The 20,765-nt window shown below is 33.3% G+C and overlaps 1 protein-coding gene across 4 annotated transcripts in view; it reads left to right on the top strand.

Moving 5' to 3' along the window:
* LOC144442383 (neuronal acetylcholine receptor subunit alpha-7-like) overlaps positions 1-20,765 on the top strand; it is a 70,536-nt gene that overhangs the window by 30,861 nt on the left and 18,910 nt on the right. For all 4 annotated transcript variants that reach the window (XM_078131715.1, XM_078131713.1, XM_078131714.1 and 1 more), the window contains one exon: positions 10,214-10,258. In XM_078131715.1, coding sequence (XP_077987841.1) covers positions 10,214-10,258 — 45 coding nt within the window. The remainder of the gene's footprint in view (positions 1-10,213; positions 10,259-20,765) is intronic.

Here is a 20,765-nt window from a genome sequence, read left to right as displayed (position 1 = left end):
GGGACTGCATATTAATTATAAGGTATACATGTTTTACATAATCACTTACTTAATCTTGCATATCAATATTGTCATTTGCATATCGTTTATAGTACGCAAATGGCTGTCGCATGATAAACAGACAGATGAAACACGAATCAATACAGTAACCTGACTATACGTTGGCAGTTTTATTGACATCTTCTAAGTAATTAGAAGTTATTGCAACTCAATATGTCCTCACTATTTGTTACAACAGGAAATAAAATGAAACGAACGTGATTGAAATTCCTGATTGAATTAAAAGGTTATTCATAAAATATAAGATTAGTATTACAAAAAAGACAGTAAAATACTAAATACCATGACCCAGACATAACGGTACTCTCGTAATGGCGATACATTTGCCTACTCGATATTTAGCAAACAGGTTTTTTTCAATTTATTCCAAGGTTTCCTGTTTAGGTTCTTACAATTCTTTGAATGTCTACGAGTCTTCACATGGGATTAAAGCTAGTTAACAGAGATATACTAGCTATAAAGTAAACAGCTGGAACACTGACCCTGTGGCTGAGCGATAACAAAGGGTGTGACCCCAGACTCAATTCCAATCATACAAGAGAATTGTCTGAATAATTCAGTAGTTGCAGGGTGTTCGAAGAAACATTCTGCTTGGATTTCGACATTATAACTGTCGCATTGAAAAAGAACAGATGGATCTATCGTTTCGACGCTGAATGTTTTGACTTTTGAACTTGCCAAGAGCTGACAACGACCTTGAAAGTTCTTGACTGATTAATATTCATCAGATTTCATACGTAAATTATATTTATCTTTAATGAACGCTATCAAAACTACGGATAGCAACGACAAATTGTAACACGCTTAATTTAGGTTCCTAGCGTTTAATTTCTATCACCCAGACTTTGTATTTGATATGATTATCAGCGTTAAACAAGACAATAAAGTTCGGTCCTTATATATCATACAATAGAGTCATGACGAATTGATCAAATGAAAGTGTGAGAGCAATTGTTCGCCAGTGCCTCCTAATGCTTCTCCTAATTAACATTTAATAAACAAAAGTATGGAAGAAGACCTTTTTGCAAACAGTTGGCAATATCTACTTTACTTGCACTACTATTCTATCCCTAGACAGAAGTTGAATACACACTTGTCATAGATGCAATACTAACCAAATACGAATGGTAAAACCGGATTGAGAAAGTATTCCATGTCTCAACAGTTTGGCTGTTAGGCATTATCTTAACAATGCCAAATAGTGTAGGGTGTAATGCACACTAAACAAGATATCATGTTCCATCGGATGCCTTCTTTCTGAAGAACACTCAAAGTATTTAGTATTTCAGTTTACCTGGGCTTCTTGACTCACTTATCTAGAGTACTAGACGGTATCGCAAACTCTTGAATGGTGCGGAAAACTACAATAAGGAACACAAATCCAAACTGTCTGAGGTTTTGATTCCTGCAGGCTAAAGCGGTTGTGTTTGAAATAAATTGTTTAATGTCTAAATGTACTTCAATTCTGAAGCTTGCCGTCAAATGTGAATACATGCAATTATCGATACCATTGCAGATTTTTTTCCAAAAAAATACGATAAATGCAACTTTTATTATTCTGATCTCTAAAGGAAATAGTAAACCAAGTTAATTGAATTCCATCAAAGAAGTCTGTTGGTTTATTTATTGTTGTATTTATTCTCGTGTACCATACATCAACAAATGGTGCCTGTAGAGACGAATAAAACAATTTTAAGTATGGCGTCTGGTAAATGTGATACACTTTAATGATGTTTGGCGATATCAATTTCTAACGATGTTTGTCGATATACATATCAATTTGACTGAAATGTTACAGGTTGTGCATATATATAACTTTCGCCTTCAATAGGTTTAACCTATAGTTCTCTCTTGCTACAGTCGTACAAATATTGACTGTGTACTAATGCATGCAGGTACTCGGTTTGCTAGAGAATACTTAGTTCTGTCAACTTGTAAGTTTGATATAGAATAAGGTTACGTTAGAAACTCAGATTTACTGGCTAGTAGAATGCTTGGTCACGTTAAACACGTATGGTTGTAAACAAAATGCTTGGTCACGTTAAAACCTTATGGCTGTGTAGCAAAAATGATTGGTCACGTGGCTGGTCACGTTACAGTTTTTCTGTGCAATACTTAAGTCATATTAAAAATGTACAAGTCTGTACAGTAGAATTCTAAGTCATATTAAAAACTTACAGGTTTGATGTAGAATTCTTGGTCACGTTATACAAACTTACAAAAGCAAGTAAAGTGGATATTCCATTAGAGGGAATCATTTGGAGCCAGCATTTGCTGAGCAATTAGGCTGTGTATGTTATTTCTGAGGTTATTCAAGAAGTCCTGGATAATTCAATTACATATCAACTTACGGGTAATCAAACTCGCAACTTTACACTTGTTACCATGGCAGGTTGCCATGGCACAGCAAAGTAACATCGTGGTCGATGTTTTAACCTTTGTGAGTTTTATAGGGCTTTGTTAGGACTTGCTATGTCAAGACAAGCACTTTTAGCTCCTAAAATTAGTCGATTTACGAAAACTGTTTGTCTACATGATTGTTAGATATACGAACATTTAATGATTATGTGACTGGAATACTTAATATAGAAATTCCTCTCTTCACGTTCTGTCCATTACTATAAATTGGTCCAGGAAGGACATGACGCTGTCCTGTAATAAGTCTAACAAGCAAAGGAACGGTGTAAGGCTACCATTCTTGGCTTAAGTGATGTCGGTCTATTACAGAGCAGTTATTTCTAATTTCCTTTCGTCAGTTTTCTGTGTTTTGTCATTAAAGACCAACTTATGTCTTGTTGCCTTTAATATCCTGTCTTCTTATTTTTTTTCAATTTCTTCATCAAGTTCTCGATATGTCCTGTCGTACCACAACCAAATAAGACAGGGGTGTTTGAAGAAAAATTGTTTGTAAAGACCATGAGCTTTGTCTGCTACAGCATTGAACTTTGACCTTTGGAAACAGCTGTTTAAATATGTCATTTGGGGCAATAATGTTGTATAACAAATATCGTAGTTGTAGAGTCACCTGATAAGTTCACCATATAAAATCATTTACAATCCTTAACATAAAGATATACCCAACTTACAATGCAACTAATAACACTATTATTAAACCGCCATCTACTGGTTTATTCGAGTATCGTATTGAAAGAAAGGTTTGATATTCCTTATTGAAAATGACAAACTTGGACAATTTTGGAAGATATTACTTTTGAGGTAGTCAATTACTATATATAACATTTCAAACAAGTTTTAATTATAAATCAGGCAAAGCACCTTTTGATATTAACAAACATACAAGGCTGTTATTGACAAGTATGTATGTACGTGTGTATGTATGTATGTATGTATGTATGTATGTATGTATGTATGTATAGATATGAAATTTGTACTATGAATATGAAAAGTAACATACACATGTTTAAAATCTGAAGTGATACATTTGATTGATTATCATTCATCACAAAACCTGAAGAGCGCAACGACTCGATCGTGTGTATTTCCTTTCAGCAAACATGTACATAACATAAAAGGATCAGCTTCTACCAACACAGATGTGTATAATCGCTTCTAAATCAGAAACCAATCTTCTTGTGCACGTTTTGCATGTTTGCTAACTGAGGTGAAGTGTAGTGAGACCATTTTATCGTCATGCTTGCTGCGTCAAAGATAATCTCACTATTAGTGACGTCATATTATTTTAATAAGTAGACCAAGCAGAACATACAGCAGATGCTCCGCTTACATGGGATATCAGCTTCTGTTTGGGGCTTAGACATGACGATAATATTAAATGAAACACTGCTTTGTACCAATTAACAAACTCAGTCACTATTTTGTTGTTCAAAGTACAATTTGGCAATGGTTCACGTGAATGTTAACTGAATTGGTGTGGACACCCTCGGAAGGTATACCTGCATGATAAGGTACAATTAATTAGTAAGTATAACCGTACTATGTAAATGCATTGGCATTAATGAAAACTGTTCATAGTTATTTACAGCACGTCATTGTTAAGCAGACAAGCTGTAAATGCAATGGCACATAATATTAAGAATAATCACTGAATTTATGAATAAAGGTGAGAAGTCAGGGTACTTTACCCCTTGTATACATGTATAGCTACTGTCATTATTATTTCTATATTCATATATCAATTATTGTACAATGCACAAGTGGCTACACCTGGCTTTGACGCTTTCAAACCAGTTTCATACCCCCTAGCTATTACGTTTGTTGTAGTATGGGTTGTTTCATAGTCAAACTGTACAGCGTAATGCATCTTTTGTTCTCATTCAGTCGGTGTCTCTTGTAAAAACCAATGAATATATTATAGGAGTAGGAGGAATATGAATCTGATTCCTAGCTAGATGTAGAAAATCGCATACATTCACTTTGCGTGTATTTAATTCATTCATATGATACAGTGGATGGAAGCTGGTTAAATGGAAACCAATCATAGTCGGATTTGACGAACATCTTATTAACACTGTTACATGGTATTGTTTGGCTTGAAAGATATCATATTAACACATGCTACAATTATCACGAAGCCTGAAACAAAACGTCGTTTGGCTTGACAAAACCTTACTAACAGTGCTACATTTTATCGTCTGCCCCAACAAAACCTTACTAACAGTGCTACATTTTATCGTCTGCCCCAACAAAACCTTACTAACAGTGCTACATTTTATCGTCTGACTTAACAAAACTCTTAGTAACCATGCTAACTTTGCTCGACAAGTATCTCTGTTAGCAACATTTTTGTTGAACCAGACGATTAAATGTAGCACTGTTGGTAAGATTTTTGAGACAGACGATAAAATGCAGCTCTGTTAGTAAGATTTCGTTGAACCAGACGATAAAATGTAGCAATTTTAGTAAGGTTTTTCTCGAAATAGACGACATTTTGTTGAAAGTTTTGTGGCACAACGAAAATGAAAGTATTATAGTTACAGTACAGGTACATTTTAATCCACTGAAAAGTATACATTGTTACAGTTATGATTTGGCGAAGTCAAGCATTGGAAAATGAAGCAAAAAATCATTTATCAACGTAGACGATGAAAAGAAGCTGCGTCATAGTGTCTGTAACCCGACGTCAAAGTGTTTTTTAAAAGAAAGTGGAATTAAGATATGTAGATGTTATGGTAACTGAAAGAATGAGAGACATTCAAATATTACCTCAATAAAAACTGCTTCCTCTTTGTTGAGGACATAATTGCTAACGAGTGAATTATACTAGTGTGTCTTGTGTGTGTTTTGTCTCTACATTCAAAAAGTAAAATCAAATACAATCTATGCATGAATCATATAAGTGGACATTAAAAGTAGATTTATCTCTGTAACCTGACCCATTTTTCTATCCTAGACAATTTGATTACATGCAATAGCTATTTTTCTCTGTATATTACATTACATTAGATTTAATATCAAATACCTTTTGTCAGACCAAATATTGTAAAAGGTCTGGCCGTTAATGGCTCGTACAGATGTGTTAATATTCGAGTTGAGATATCAGTAACGAATAGAATACATCGTAGTGTTCACCACAACTACTTATATTTATTGTCGCCAACGTTCATCAATCTATTTGTAATGTGACATCTCGTGTGTTTATATGTGTATTGATCTTGTTCTAACAAATAACTGTCATAATGATTTTTTTTCATGTTTTACAAATCCCTAAAGGTGATTTACAGGAATTTTAACAAGCCACTGCAACATTTCAATACCAGATTCGATTAGCCCTTCAATTTAACACAATTATAAATATAAATAAATATGATAGAATTTATGAACTATCATCTTGGCTTTTTCACCTGTGCATATTCATTATACACCAAAATTTACACAATTATTCATGTTTATGATTATTCTTGTTTATAATTAATGAAGTGTTCTAATTGATGACTTATAGTTCAACGTACTTTCTCACTCGATTGCACTGTAGACTTGTTGTATAACTATTACGAGAGTAGAGGAATTAAATGACAAAACAGTTCAGTCGTCGTGGAGGAATCCCAACAAATTGACAAGTAACTGAATAGACAGGTTGCAGTAAGCCGTGAAAATGGGGGTATTATATGGTATCCATTTTAGTATCCAGTCGACCACTCTAGAAAAAAGACACAAGAAGTCAAACAAGCCCTCCCGATAAGATATAATTCTGTCGAGAAAAGATGGAAAATGTTGTTGATCGTATTGGGAATGTAAGAGATTGTTTTAACATAGCAACCAGAGTAGTACTCTCAAAAGAAACGGTGGCAATTATCTGATAGTGCCTCTAGCTTTATGCTTTAATTGAGCCACCCAAGTCAAGTAATGCGATGAAATCGATAGTACGAGTCTGAAAGGTTTTTTGTGCCAAGAGACACAGAAAAAGCGACCATAATTGAGAATACGTTCGATAAAAGCTTGCCTAAAAATTTGCGAACGCTGGATTTGTATATACCTTGCATACTAGGGCGTCTAATTCGATGTAGCACACAAAGCGTAACATGTTTAGCCTCTTTTCAAGTGCACGCATAATTGACAGATCATAGAATATTTCTAGAAATGATGGATTTCGATCAAAAACTAGTCTAAGATACAATACCATCCACTACATCAATTGATACACTAGATGGTTAAAAACAACGGAAATGGACCCAACATAAAACGTATTTATTGGCTCTTATTTGACTTATACTTATTACATTTTGTGTTTAGTTGCCCTTTGTGAAGGCTGAGAGCTTTTTTACATTCGTATGTCTAGGGAGCCGGTTAATATCAATTCAGTTTGACATCAGAATATATTCTAGCAAAGGTCATTGCAAGTAGACATGTTGTCGAATGATCAATCCATTTGTTGTTTAGGTAAAGCACTCTGTGTTCGAAATACAAAGAGGCATGAGCTGGTACAATTACGTATGTTCTCTGGAACGTCTTAAGTTCCGTTTACGTTGCCTAGTGCATATAGACGTTAAGTTATCGTTCTACGAACATGTATACAACCTCGGTTTCCATACATTATCTGTGGGAGACATAATCGCACACTGTGTGTTGGTCGTGATTAGGCATAACATATCTTACATTTCCTGAACGAACGTCATCAAATCTAAAGTCGTATCTCTACGAGAAGAAATACTGTATTGAACAATCTTTTTGTCAAAGGGGTTAACGTTCTGTTGACAATCATATCACATACAAAATTGCACTGGCGATAAAACTCTTCTCTGATAACATATATTATATATTGCCATGTAAACCATGGCTTCTTGTTTTCTTTAATGTACTTTCCATCGTATATAAAAAAGGCAAGTGTAGTGAGGTAGCAATTCAAATTGCCACATCTGAGCATGTTTCAGTGTTTCATATTAAGTACATATCTTATTGTACTTGCTGAAATGCCATAATTAGTAGAGATAAAATCCGGTAAAACACTTAGTTAAAACAGCTGAATGATCAATAACATAATTTTTGAGTTCGCCCAAAAATTACCCTTAACATCAGAATCGTAGAGAACTGAAAGCTTGAATAAGGCTGTCGTCAGTATTTTTCAGTTTTGAAGTTTTACTTTCTACAAAACCAGGGCATTAGCATGAATACATTAGATGAGTTTCATAACCTATTGATAAACTGTGTGTCTCAAGTTCGTCCATGTTCCTTTAATTTTACATACACGGCGTCATTTAAGAGAGTAGGGTTGAAATTAACTACTATTACTAATCATATACTCTATACCTTGATTTTGTATTCTGTACAGTGACTAAACATTATTATATACTTTTACTGCGAATGAAAAGCCACTTTTTATTCGTAACTATACTTCAATAATGAAAACACATCGCATTCTTTTAAACGACATTCCGTGGTAAAACTTGAAATGATGAGTCATTTATGACTAATGTGTTTTAGGAATTATTCACGTCGATAGTACTAGTTGCTTAAATATTTATGGCCGTTAGGGAATTGTGTATGATAGTGTTACTCAGAGGATCACACTACAACAAACAGTTTCACACAAATACCCTTCCATATTTTGTTATAAGGCCTAATTAAAAACTGTGTGTGGTTCCAATTACGCTCAATTTTAGAATAGTTGGGGTAGGTAGATATTTTATTTTATTTCAAATATTTGTTTCTGTGTAAGTGTCTAGTTCAGGCTTTCCATTGTTTGCCAAACATTGTTATTTCTTCCTATCAGATGTACACCCATTACAGATTGGAATTCGAAGAATAGTTTTATTTTGTCTTTTTAAGTTGATGTCAGTTTCAGCATCCACTATTTCTCGTCAGACTTCACATCTTCTGCAATTTTTTTCTCGAATACGTAAAAATAAATTTAGGTGAAAAGCTAGGTGGGGTCGGGTAACCGGAACCAAACAATTATTTTTTAAGGCCTAAACATAAACGCTTAACAAATATCCCAAGTTCACTGATATGTTCATTCATAGATGTCACTATGTTTCTTCACTATATCTATACTGAGATATATCAAGTATGTCTTTGATAACAGCATATAACACTATAACAGCTGAATGACTTCAATTTTGATCAACAAGAAAATGTCCCAAATGGTGTTATTTCTTGTTAAAAGCATTCCTGTAGATTTCGTAAGCAGATATACCATGCGCAAGCCAAGTTATTGTCTTTAAACAGATAATATGGATTATATACCCTGGTTCTTCTACGTCAACCCACACGTCATCAGTTCTGCAGTGCTCGGTCAAAAACATTCCAAATTGCCATTATTTTTTCCAGATCTTTCAAAAATTATATTCCACAATACTGTTTATCATTCAACCTGAACATACTCCTGACCTAAGGTTTGTAACTATGAGTTGCTAGACTCATGGTGACAAAGCCCCCTTAGCTTACTCGTATTTCTCTTGGCTCAACGCAGAAAATATTGGATTCAAATATACTGACAAGGGTATAAAATTGTAAAAATAGTATCTAACACAGGGACCTATTAAACACAATTAAAATGGAAGATTTAAAACGGGTATGAATATATAGAACTCATTCAACCTTGTTACTATCAATAATGACTAGTTTTTAGTATGGAAAGAGAACTAATCATAAGTAAATCTGTACAGTAGATACTGATTTTATTTAGAGTAGGTCTTCTTGAAAATCTGTTTAATGATACATTTTGCTAGCTACATATGCACTGAAATATGTTACCGTTTAATACAATACAATATAGACGCCAGTATGTCCCTTTTCTCCTTCTCACAATGAATAGTTAGTCCCGCTTCATCTCAAAGTGACGGCTGGGTTTGACATTTGACACGTGACGACTGTAAACCACACAATGCAGATTGTCACATCCTGACACGCTGTTCAATTACAAGTATATTCATTTAAACAGACATGTTCAACTGCTGTAATTAATCTCACAAAGACTTCATTAAAACGTGTGTTGTCACGTGATCAGTCATCTTTCCACATCATCCGTCTTACCCTAGCCGTGGTTCTAAACAGTATCATATATAAATTTTTCAGGATTTCTTTTTTCACACCTGTCAGACTAGTCATATCACCACATAGTGATCCCGTAAGATCGTCCCTGCGATTTCTGTTTGTTGGCCTCAAAGTCAAAGTATTTCCTTTAATCAGATACTTTTGAATTATTAAATTCACTTGTTTTAATCTGTGCCTGTATTATTTTACTACCCTGGGCAGCACAGTTGATTTCTTGACAACATTATCCATTCCTATTTCAATGAAGACAAAAGAGAGCCAAATGATTTATGCAATGTTTGCAGTATGTATGATTTACACTATTGGTTTATAACCCTTGATCTTGACTCAATCTATTGATTCAAAGGATTAAGTTTGTTACACGCCATTCGACTTTTATGTGTTGCAGCTGTTGGCAAGCACAGTATGTGCGCATGTACATAATTCTTAAGACCATAAATAGTTCATTATGTTAGAATGAAAGGAATCTTTATTGAAAGCTGCATGTCATAGACAATTGTATATACAAAAACGACAAAGACAGACAGACAGACGGACGGACGGACGGACGGACGGACAGACAGACAGACAGACAGACAGACAGACGGACAGACAGACGGACGGACAGACTCGGTATTCTGTCATGACTCAAACTGTAAACACTTTGCAAATTTTCTTAGTTTTCTTCTTTATTAAATTGCAGGATGAAAAATTCCAGATACTGATAACAACAGTTTGGGTAACTCAGGTAAGTTTGTTTGTTTGTTTGTTTGTCTGTCTGTCTGTCTGTCAAATATTATTGTTCAAATGTCTCCTAAGTTTCTCTAGTACTTAAATCCAAGTAATAATTCAGCGAATGCAAATTCATCGAACATTTCAAATCCCGGAAATGATTTGAAAGTAAAAATAATAATCTTCTTTCTTTATTCCCAGAAATATATATATACATATACATATATAACAATTCTACAATATATGAAGTATTCAACTTGGGAAAAATACACCAAGTTCTGAGTTTTTCCCAGAATATATCTCTATTCTCCGAATTTAGTACATTACTAAAAGTAACTACATTCAGATTTGAATACGATCGTGTATTTGAAATGAACATCTATCCGACATGTTGAATTGCCGATCAATACACGATATAGTACAGTAACGATGTGTGTTATTAGGAATGTCAGTCACAACGTTCACGATTAAATCACTTGTCAAGAGTTATACCACATTAATTGATGAATCGAGCGTTTAGAGACTGCTACCAACAATTGTTATTGAAATGCCAACATACAAGCTTGTGTAATAGTTTCAGTTAAGATATCAATAATCTATACACGGCAAGTGTTCCAAAAAGTACTTATTAAATCAGAACCTCTAATAAGTTCAGCACTGGTTACTTTTCTCGGTGTGTAATTCCTTATATGTGTACAATTATATGCATAAACGTTTTCTTGATAGTTTGATTATATTATCTTTGTGTATCCTTCTTGTGGTATATTTTGTTGCACAATAAATACCACCATGTCCTATTCAAGAATATGTTTGCCCTTATCGCAGTATTTGCATACCAGTATATTGTGTACCGTGACTACAAGGAGTATCATTTACCCACAAGTACTTGCTTCCTGCTCTATGTCTTTTAATTGGTACTTATTCAATATCCGGTACAGGAAGTCAAGTACCACTATTTCCTGAGTATACTAGTAGTTCACATCTATGTATATAAATTGAATGGTTACAGCATCTCTCGGATCACAGATCATATTGCAGCATAGTCCAAGATATGGCCATTTCTGTTTAGATAGTGTTACTGAGTACGTAGACGTTGTAAGTGTGCATGTCCATTAATTTATATTTTTGAGTGCATATGTTCAATGACTTAGGTGTACTTTCATTTTGCTATACAGAGGAAGAGTCATTGGAAGTCCTATTTATTAGAGATTACACTATCTGTAAAATGTGCCTTTTGGTGTGCCTTCGTTTGTATATCTGTAAAAACAATCGCTAGAAACAATTCCCAACCAACAATTAGGTGGAAAGTACAATAACACCTCAGCGATGAGTAAGTACAATATGTAATACCAGAACAATAACGATGGTAAGATCAATACATACACTAGATTATGCTCAGTCTATCAAATTGGATTTTTGTATTGCCGTCACTACCTGAAATGTTAAGTACCTTCCATTCCTGTTCAGCACAATGACATGTCCTTACTTAAAATCACTTGTCAGATAAAAAAAGTTTATTACCATGTTAATTACTAAATTGATCGCCTCATTAGTTATTCGATTCTCCTTTATAGTATCAAAATACTTATGTTGTCCTGACGAAGCTGTATGAACAGGATGAAAGCTAGTCATAGCGTATAACATAGCGGTAACATATACAGTTGTGTTCACATCAACCCATCTAGTTTTTCGATGCTATTTGTAGTTGGTATATCATAATAATATTCTCTATACACACTTCAGTTTATTATCAAAGGTATACACACTTTGAATTCTTAAAACATCTCTGATATTTTACAGAATTCACCTTAATTTATTCTTTATAATTGTGTTTTATATTTTCACATTGTGAGGAAAGTAAATGTGTACGTTACATGCTAGACAACCCTTAACATACAGTTCAAGTGAACAAGTGAATTTGTATTTTGACAAAATGGACATTGTTACGTGATTTACGATGGTTTTCCTACGTGATCCATGCTATCTTCATACTTTCAGCTAATTCACATAATTCATCGATTGTCAGTTGATAATATACTCCACTGCCCTTGTTCTTAAAAAGAGTATATCAATCAACAATACTTAACGAAAGGCATTATTCATTAGTATATAGTATAAGGTGTATACGTGATATTAATAATGATAGTGTTCTTCAAATTTACTTTTTGTACAAAACTTAGAATACTACATGATATGATGGTTGTATTACATGATGTGGTGGTTGTATTACATGATATGGTGGTTGTATTACATGGTATGGCGGTTGTATTACATGATATGGTGGTTGTATTACATGGTATGGCGGTTGTATTATGATATGTCCGTTGTATTAAATGATATGATAGTTGAGTCACATGATATGGCCGTTGTATTACATGATATGGTAGTTGTTTTACTTGATATGGTGGTTGCATTACATTATATGGCTGTTGTATTATATGATATGGTCGTTGTATTACGTTGTTTTCCATTGTTTTTACTTCTTCCTTATATAATAATATAAATGGTTTTTTTGAAGAATCTGGCAAACGATGCGAAAATTTAGTCGTTGAAACGGATACCTAAACCAACCAATTCATATCTAAATTACAACAGGTCAAGGGTCACCTAATGTACATACATGGACTACAGAAATACAAATATTACTGTATTCCCAAGTGTAGTATAGTTATACATGCAGTACAAATGACTTAGTTATCATGACGGATTTTGCCTGGTAACTCTGAGAGACAGAAAAATACTGTCGCGTTGTTTATTCACTTTGTGGGGATATACATTGATTACATCTCTAGAACTGTCTGCAATCATAAAAGGATCAATAAAACTGATAACAAGTTGACTGATAAAACAATGAGGTCTCCCTGGCTGAAATGATTTACTCCTTCAAAATAATCTTGTGCTTGGAACTAAACTTTGGTTACAGTTATCATCAAGGGCAAATAAAATGAACACCATACTATGAAATACTCCAACTATTCTTAATTACAATAAATGTCAATTGGTGACTTAAAGGGAAATCCTATTCAAACTTTCACGTATTCAAAATTCTCAGAAATGCCCAAAAGTATTGCACTAGCCTTACAACTGTTCACTCGGTGCTATGTAAGTCTGCATTTTCACAATAAACACAGAAAGTGATAAGCCCATGATAAGGGAGTGCTCCAAATCACAATTATTGGTATAACACAGCCACCCCGTCGTGTTTATCTGTGAATAGCTATTATCCTAAGTGGGGATTATAACTAACATTCAAAAATATGAGCAATACTTTTAATTTTTTAACCGACATTTATTTGCATAGATAATCATCAAGAGAATCCGGAATAGAAATGGTGATCAAGAAGTGTGTCTCGTTTGAAAAAATCTTGATCTCTTTAAGATTGATCATAGCTTTCAAACTGAGATGAATTTATGACATTTTTGGTTCACTGGTTCATAATGTACTATTATGAACGTGTTGCAAATGAAAAGTTATGGTTTAGTTGTCTAGAAGAGGTAGTAAATGTAGTTTATTTTAATATAAAACTGATATCAGTAACCTGAACCGTGATCATTTTATGAGAGCTTACAGTAAGAAGGAAATCGCTGTATACATATACAACTTAATTGTATTCTGTTCCCGTGTCATTTCAAAATGCCAAATATACATTGTATTAATGGATGTTTTGAAAATATCTACCTTGCCAATTTACAGTAAATGTTACGCTTTGAATTTCAATAGTGCGTGTTTCCACCTTAAGTTCCACTCTTGTCTTTCGGTGAACATATAATAAGTCAACTTCTTTTATACTAGTAGTGGTTAGCCCAAAGCTTTCAAGCTAACCTCTATCATACCGTATATTCAGGTGTATCCGTTGTTTGATCTGATTAAACCTTTCATAATATGTTGGAATTTTAACAATGAAATCGAATCAATCACAACCTCAATTTAATTAAATTATTGAATATATCATAAAAATCATAATATTGTGCCAGTACTTAGCCAAGAGCGATATTATTGGCCTATCTCAGATCAATTCTTCATAAATGTAAATTATGCACTGCCTTTTCTGTTGATAATCTGACTGCCCAGATTAGAATGAATTAATCAAAATATTAATATTAGAGATCGTTTATTGGTTCTTTAGCCAAACATCTTAATATCTCAGATTTTGTGAGGATGAGAACTGTTCACACAGCCACAATGAGTGATTTTGATCGCACACCTACAAAGGCAATGAATACAGACGTAAAATGACAGGCCGATTGATGGATCCATGCTTACATACATACATATAGACTTGATAAATAAATTGATCTGACGTGTACCTGTGTACCAATAGCAGTATAAACCAGCGCAGTCTACATACATATAGACTTGATAAATAAATTGATCTGACGTGTACCTGTGTACCAATAGCACTATAAACCAGCACAGTCAATTTCCAGTTTCATCTACATTAGATTATTATGCTTTCAAGTCGAATGCTTTCATACCTATCACATCAACCGTATAAATGAACACTGTGACGTCAACTTAAATGAATGTATGGTCAAAATATGCTGCAGGCTGCAGCAATAGACGGACAGATATGACAAGACAGGGTACAGATCATGTAGTTACAGTACCAAAAGGTGATAGTTATGTCAATTAGATTCCCTGTCTATGTTCCCATGGGATACTTTATCTTGTATTTTTGTAAATTAGCTTAGACGTAAGAGGTTGTTTATTTCACGCTAAAATTTGTGTAATCGAGCTACTAGAACGACTGACAGAAGGCAATTTATAATTGCATTCAAGAAGACATGCACTTTGTGATATTTGAAGTCCATTTGAAGTAAGCTCTTTTTATCCACATTTATCAAAGATGTCAAACTTACATTTACACGTTTTCCCAGTTGTCTTTAAAAACAAGCGCACAAAACTTCCCCGAACCAATCAATCAAGGCATGGAATACGACTATGTACTTAATTCTGGAGATAGAACATGCCCGGCTTGATTTCTTTCCTTAACTGTCAAAGAACAGTCTCCTTCGTACTGTCGTTCAATACTTGCTTTACATAAAAAACTAAATGTGTGTTTTTCAATTACCACATATGCCGTTCATCTTCCCATGTCGGTAAATGTACAATCAATCATTTGATGGAGATTTTCGTTCACTTTACTGAAAGGGCAACATAATATTATAGGTAAAAGTGTATATATGTTATTAACTGTCTATACATTAAGGATGTCTTCAAATTTCCGGAAAGGAAGTAAAGTATTTGAATACAAAGTCACAAAGTACTTGAGTGATCGACTATTTCTAATTGCAATTTGATTTCAGTATGTGAGCTATCGCAATGCACTCCAATGATTTCAAGTCCCTTCTCCGTTTACTTATGATATAAACTCGAATAACAGCAAAAATCAAGAAGAAGAAGAAGAAGAAGAAGAAGAAGAAGAAGAAGAAGAAGAAGAAGAAGAAGAAGAAGAAGAAGAAGAACAAGAAGAACAAGAACAAGAAGAAGAAGAAGAACAACAACAACAACAACAACAACAACAACAACAACAACAACACAACAACAACAACAACAACAACAACAACAAAAATCAGCAATAGCAACAACTAATGGCACAACAATGATCTAATCCCATATATTTCTGTGAAATGGCATCATCCTACATCATATAGTACTCATCAGATCGGGCGAATTTACTGTGTTTATGCCGCTTCAAAATCTTCGTGATTTGGAACAAGTTATAAAGTAATAGATATGGCCTATCCTCGATTTTCAAACGGTAACTATTTACTTCTCACAGAATATTATTTTCATCCACGGTGTTCTACCATAATGTAACAACAATAAGACATTGTGCAAATTAGCCATTACCATAGCAACTAATACAACCTAATATACAGTGGTGTTTTGCAAGGTTTCAACAGTCACCTGTAGATCGATGGCCACCATAGGTCGATTCTGCTATTGCCAACATACAGTAGTAAACTAGTTTATAGACAATGAAAACTAGTCAACTTACTCTTGGTATATACCTAGTATATAGCATTGCTAAGTATTATTATGAAAGTGGACGCTTTGTGAATATTGTATCAACTGTGTTTCACAAAGGATCCTTCTTTTAAATCAACTCATATTTCAGTACGAGATTTCCTGTAATTTTATTCCCTGGAAATAATGACAAAACCCAATATTGAATCTAAAGTTTATACGTGTTTAATAATTTGATTATGTTTAAGTGAAAGCGGAAGAAATATCATATCATGTTCCCTTGCTATTGCATCAAATGAAATTATGACGTAGGTGTTCACTGGTGAATACTCATGGGTACAGAATGTGTCAAGTATAACTTGAATATTGATTGGTGACGATAAAACGTGCTGCGTTACCATACTCTAAGCTGCCGTAATGGTCAAGGGTCGATAAAGATCAGTGGCCAGTGAATATCAAACATATGCCGCTCGAAAATTGCGCAGTCGACAAATGTGTATGCCAAGTAACTATTGTAGATATATCACTTATACCAAATCAATTATTTCTATGCAGCAATCTATAAAAAAATCCAGTATCAACGTAGTAAATGACATACCATGGAAAATAATGATAAAGGATGGCCATGTCTGTCAACATCCTATTAATTGCATCCCTTGATGGCCTTTAATCAAGACTTCTTTTGGTGGTGGGTGGTATTAGAGAGACTTGTGGTCTACATGAAATGGACGTGTGCGTATTGATTCAGGGTTAATTTTCTGCAGACGACACTGTCTCCTCCGTAAACGTTTCACCGAGGCAATCTATCTAACTAACTTCCAATTATATATATATATATATATATATATATATATATATATATATATATATATATATATATATATATATATATATATATATATATATATATATATATATATATATATATATATATGCCCAATTAATGAAATATGCAGTTCATGAAATGGTCAACGTTATGCAAATTATTAGGATTTATATTACGATCTAAAAGGGACGATATTACATTTTGAGGGCAAGAGGTTTGAACAAGGCCTTGAAAAGTTAGAACATGGAATTGGAGGAATAGTTGGATAGACGGGGCTTGATTTCCACGGCCCTCCTCCTTGTTACTACTGAAGGTTTTTCATTGCTACATTAACAAATCTAAGTTCAGAGATGAAAAACTTTTACCTATTAATAATAATAGTTACTTTACCCCACGATCAAAGATTCGTATTACTTACGTTTACATATTCCAAGAGTCGCTCAGGAATATTAATGAAAATATTCATTTTTTAAGGTAATCCGAAGTACAATACAATAGGCACTGTTGTAGAACTTAAAAGATGTAACGACAGATGAATACCTAGATATTGAAATTCACACCTCATGTAGAAAACTTAGATATAAACGTCACAAACAATAGTCCTGTCTGAATCGAAACAATACGGAATATAAATGAAACATAAAATGACAATGAAAATAAGCATTTGGCAATGATTTTAGAATTATGTTTTTTTATTAGGCAAGAGGACAAAGAATTGGCTAGATTACAGAAGGAGCAATAAATGCTGAAGGGACATCACACTCTGACAATACAATTAATAACATAGAAAATAGATTAATTATTGAGACGAATAAATTATAGAAAACTATTTTTAGACTGAGACTGAATTATAGACCGGAATAAAGGTTCCATGTCTCAATACCGGTGTACTTTAAATAATGTATATGTACGCCACAAGATTTGACATTTCGTATATTTGTGCTTCTGTCTTCATATATAGTCATTGCTATTTGACTGTAGGCATTGCCATGTAGATATTAAAGATGTTACTAAATTAATTAGTCATCTCTATATTTAAGGCGTAATAGTCATATTTAATGAAATTCGCCCACCCCAATATGCGTTTGGGGAGGGGGTTGTTGCATCTCTCAGATATCTTATCACCTTTTATGCCACTAGAACCTGGACTTAGATCTTTTAGTAACGTTCATTGAAAAGCGGGTATCAAAGTGACACCGAATCAATGCCAGCTAACTCAAGTATCTTTTCCGTTTTGAAATCTAAATTTCTTCTGTAAAGGATTTTTACTATATTTTAACATGATGAACTTTAAATTTGTTTGCAATAATGTCACCAAATAGTTACTTATCTAACGTTAATCTCAATATTGTACTTACTGCTTTGACGCAATACTACTCAATATCACGTGCACCAAATTACAATATTATGTTTCAATATTATCAATGTTAACCACGTTTTTGTATATATTATAGAAATTGGCAATTTCATCCACTGGGCAATTTTCCTTTACTCATTTCATGACTTGGGCAGCAAAATTACCCATTAATGACATCACAGAATAGGTGTGACATATATATATATATATATATATATATATATATATATATATATATATATATATATATATATATATATATATATATATATATATATATATATATATATATATATATATATATATATATATAACTCGGTGAGTATCAATCTGCTAAAACAGTGCTCTATACCGCAGTGGCAGAGTTAATAGTTATATATATATATATATATATATATATATATATATATATATATATATATATATATATATATATATATATATATATATATATATATATATACAAATATGAGTGTCTGGTTCGAGAGAACAGTGTTCGATGCAAGTATTAGTAGCAGAGCAATATAGACTTAATTCAAAAGAATAAGGATGTAATTTAATAAGTCGTTACTCAGAGTTTCACGCTTCGAGCGATCATCAGACAACTAAGTTGTGATGGTCAAAATCGGTGTATGTAAGTCAATATATATATATATATATATATATATATATATATATATATATATATATATATATATATATATATATATATATATATATATATATATATATATATATATATATATAATGAATAAATGACACATTCACTTCATAGGCCATACATACATACATAGATCTATACTTCCATTCACCATGTCAAGTTGAAATGATTTAGTTACCGTATATTATTAGACCACGGTGCCAATGTAACCAATATGGACGTTTGATTACTATTGCGCTATAAATACATTTGAGTTAATACAATGGGCATTTTCTTAGATGAGAACACTTGCGTTTATTTACTAGGGCAGCTATTATCACTTGGCAACATAATCCTAGGTCATTTTAGAAATAGATTTCTAATTGAAAACGGCATTAAGAAATGACGGTGCCCTTCACATAATTGATCGAGTACTAAATCAGTCTGCATTCGTGTTTGTCGATAAGGAATTCAATCCAACTTATCATAAAACAATCAATTTATTCTATCAAACCATCACTCCAAACTGTCATTTAATGAATTGATCGAATCACCTGAAAAGCTGACAATTGCGTTGACAATGCGAATGTCGTCTAAAATATAACAAATATGGGACTGTGGAAGAAAAACAGTTAATATGTTATGACGCAATGCAATGTGAACTACTCAATTCCCCTGTTTACTGGTTTTAACATATCGTTTCAAAGAAGAGAAATAATAAACCCTTTTATAGCACTCATGTTGTATTATACCATTCAAATTCTAGAATTTTACGATCGATGCTATAACATTTTAGGGCGTAGTACAGATGTTTTGTTATCGCAGCAGGCTATAAAACTCATCATAACCATCTGTATAGTGTGCATAGTCTGTCAGTTCAACCTACGTGTAATAAGCAACGATGGAAAATGCCCACTACAGTTATTTGTCGAACATATTAACCTCGGTAAATTGGAAATGTAAATACAAGGCGGAAACCTTTGTTCCAAATAGGCTGAAGGAACAATGTGTGTCCCCGATAAGGCAATACAATATCGACGGATAACCCATCACGTTCCATTAAAACAGCTGACAGGAATTTCACTATTACAATTTACACTGCTTTATCCGTTTTGTGCCTTTTCAACAATGTCGAATATTTAATCAATTCGTGTGTATTTTTTTAGGACTTTAAACGTTACCATGAAACAAAATTGAATTTCAGATATAAAAATATAATAAAATTGATTAGCCTTCAGCAATGGGTAAATGGATTTATGAAATTATTGCCTGGCGCCATATTAGCTAGAATGAGGAAACGGGAAGTGACCAATGGAACGACAAGAATGTTATTCATATAAACTCTGAACACCTCACAGTCACTATCAATGACGTCTGTTTTTCATCAAATATAAAGGCTATAATATGTAGCCATTATTATTTTCTTATTTAATCATTATGTACAGCTAAATGTTGTATGCTTCGGTCCATGAATGTTGACATCTGTAGCCCCTTCTATTCCATTTCTAATTTATTCTTGTAAATCAGTAATATTTGTTCTTAAAGAGACACAGTCTGTAACTTTAAGGTCTTTGGTGGTTATTTTAAAGGGGCACCGTCTGTAATTAAGGTCTTTAGTGATTATTTTTATTTATGCTGAACTATTACAAATACTAAAATGTGTTGAATCCTGTTTAGTAACCAGGACAGCTGTCATGAGAAATTAGTTTATTATTTACATAATCATGAT

This window comes from Glandiceps talaboti, chromosome 11 (genome assembly GCF_964340395.1).
Source record: "Glandiceps talaboti chromosome 11, keGlaTala1.1, whole genome shotgun sequence".
Taxonomy (NCBI): Eukaryota; Metazoa; Hemichordata; class Enteropneusta; family Spengelidae; genus Glandiceps; species Glandiceps talaboti.
This window is presented reverse-complemented; position numbering and strand designations above follow the sequence as displayed.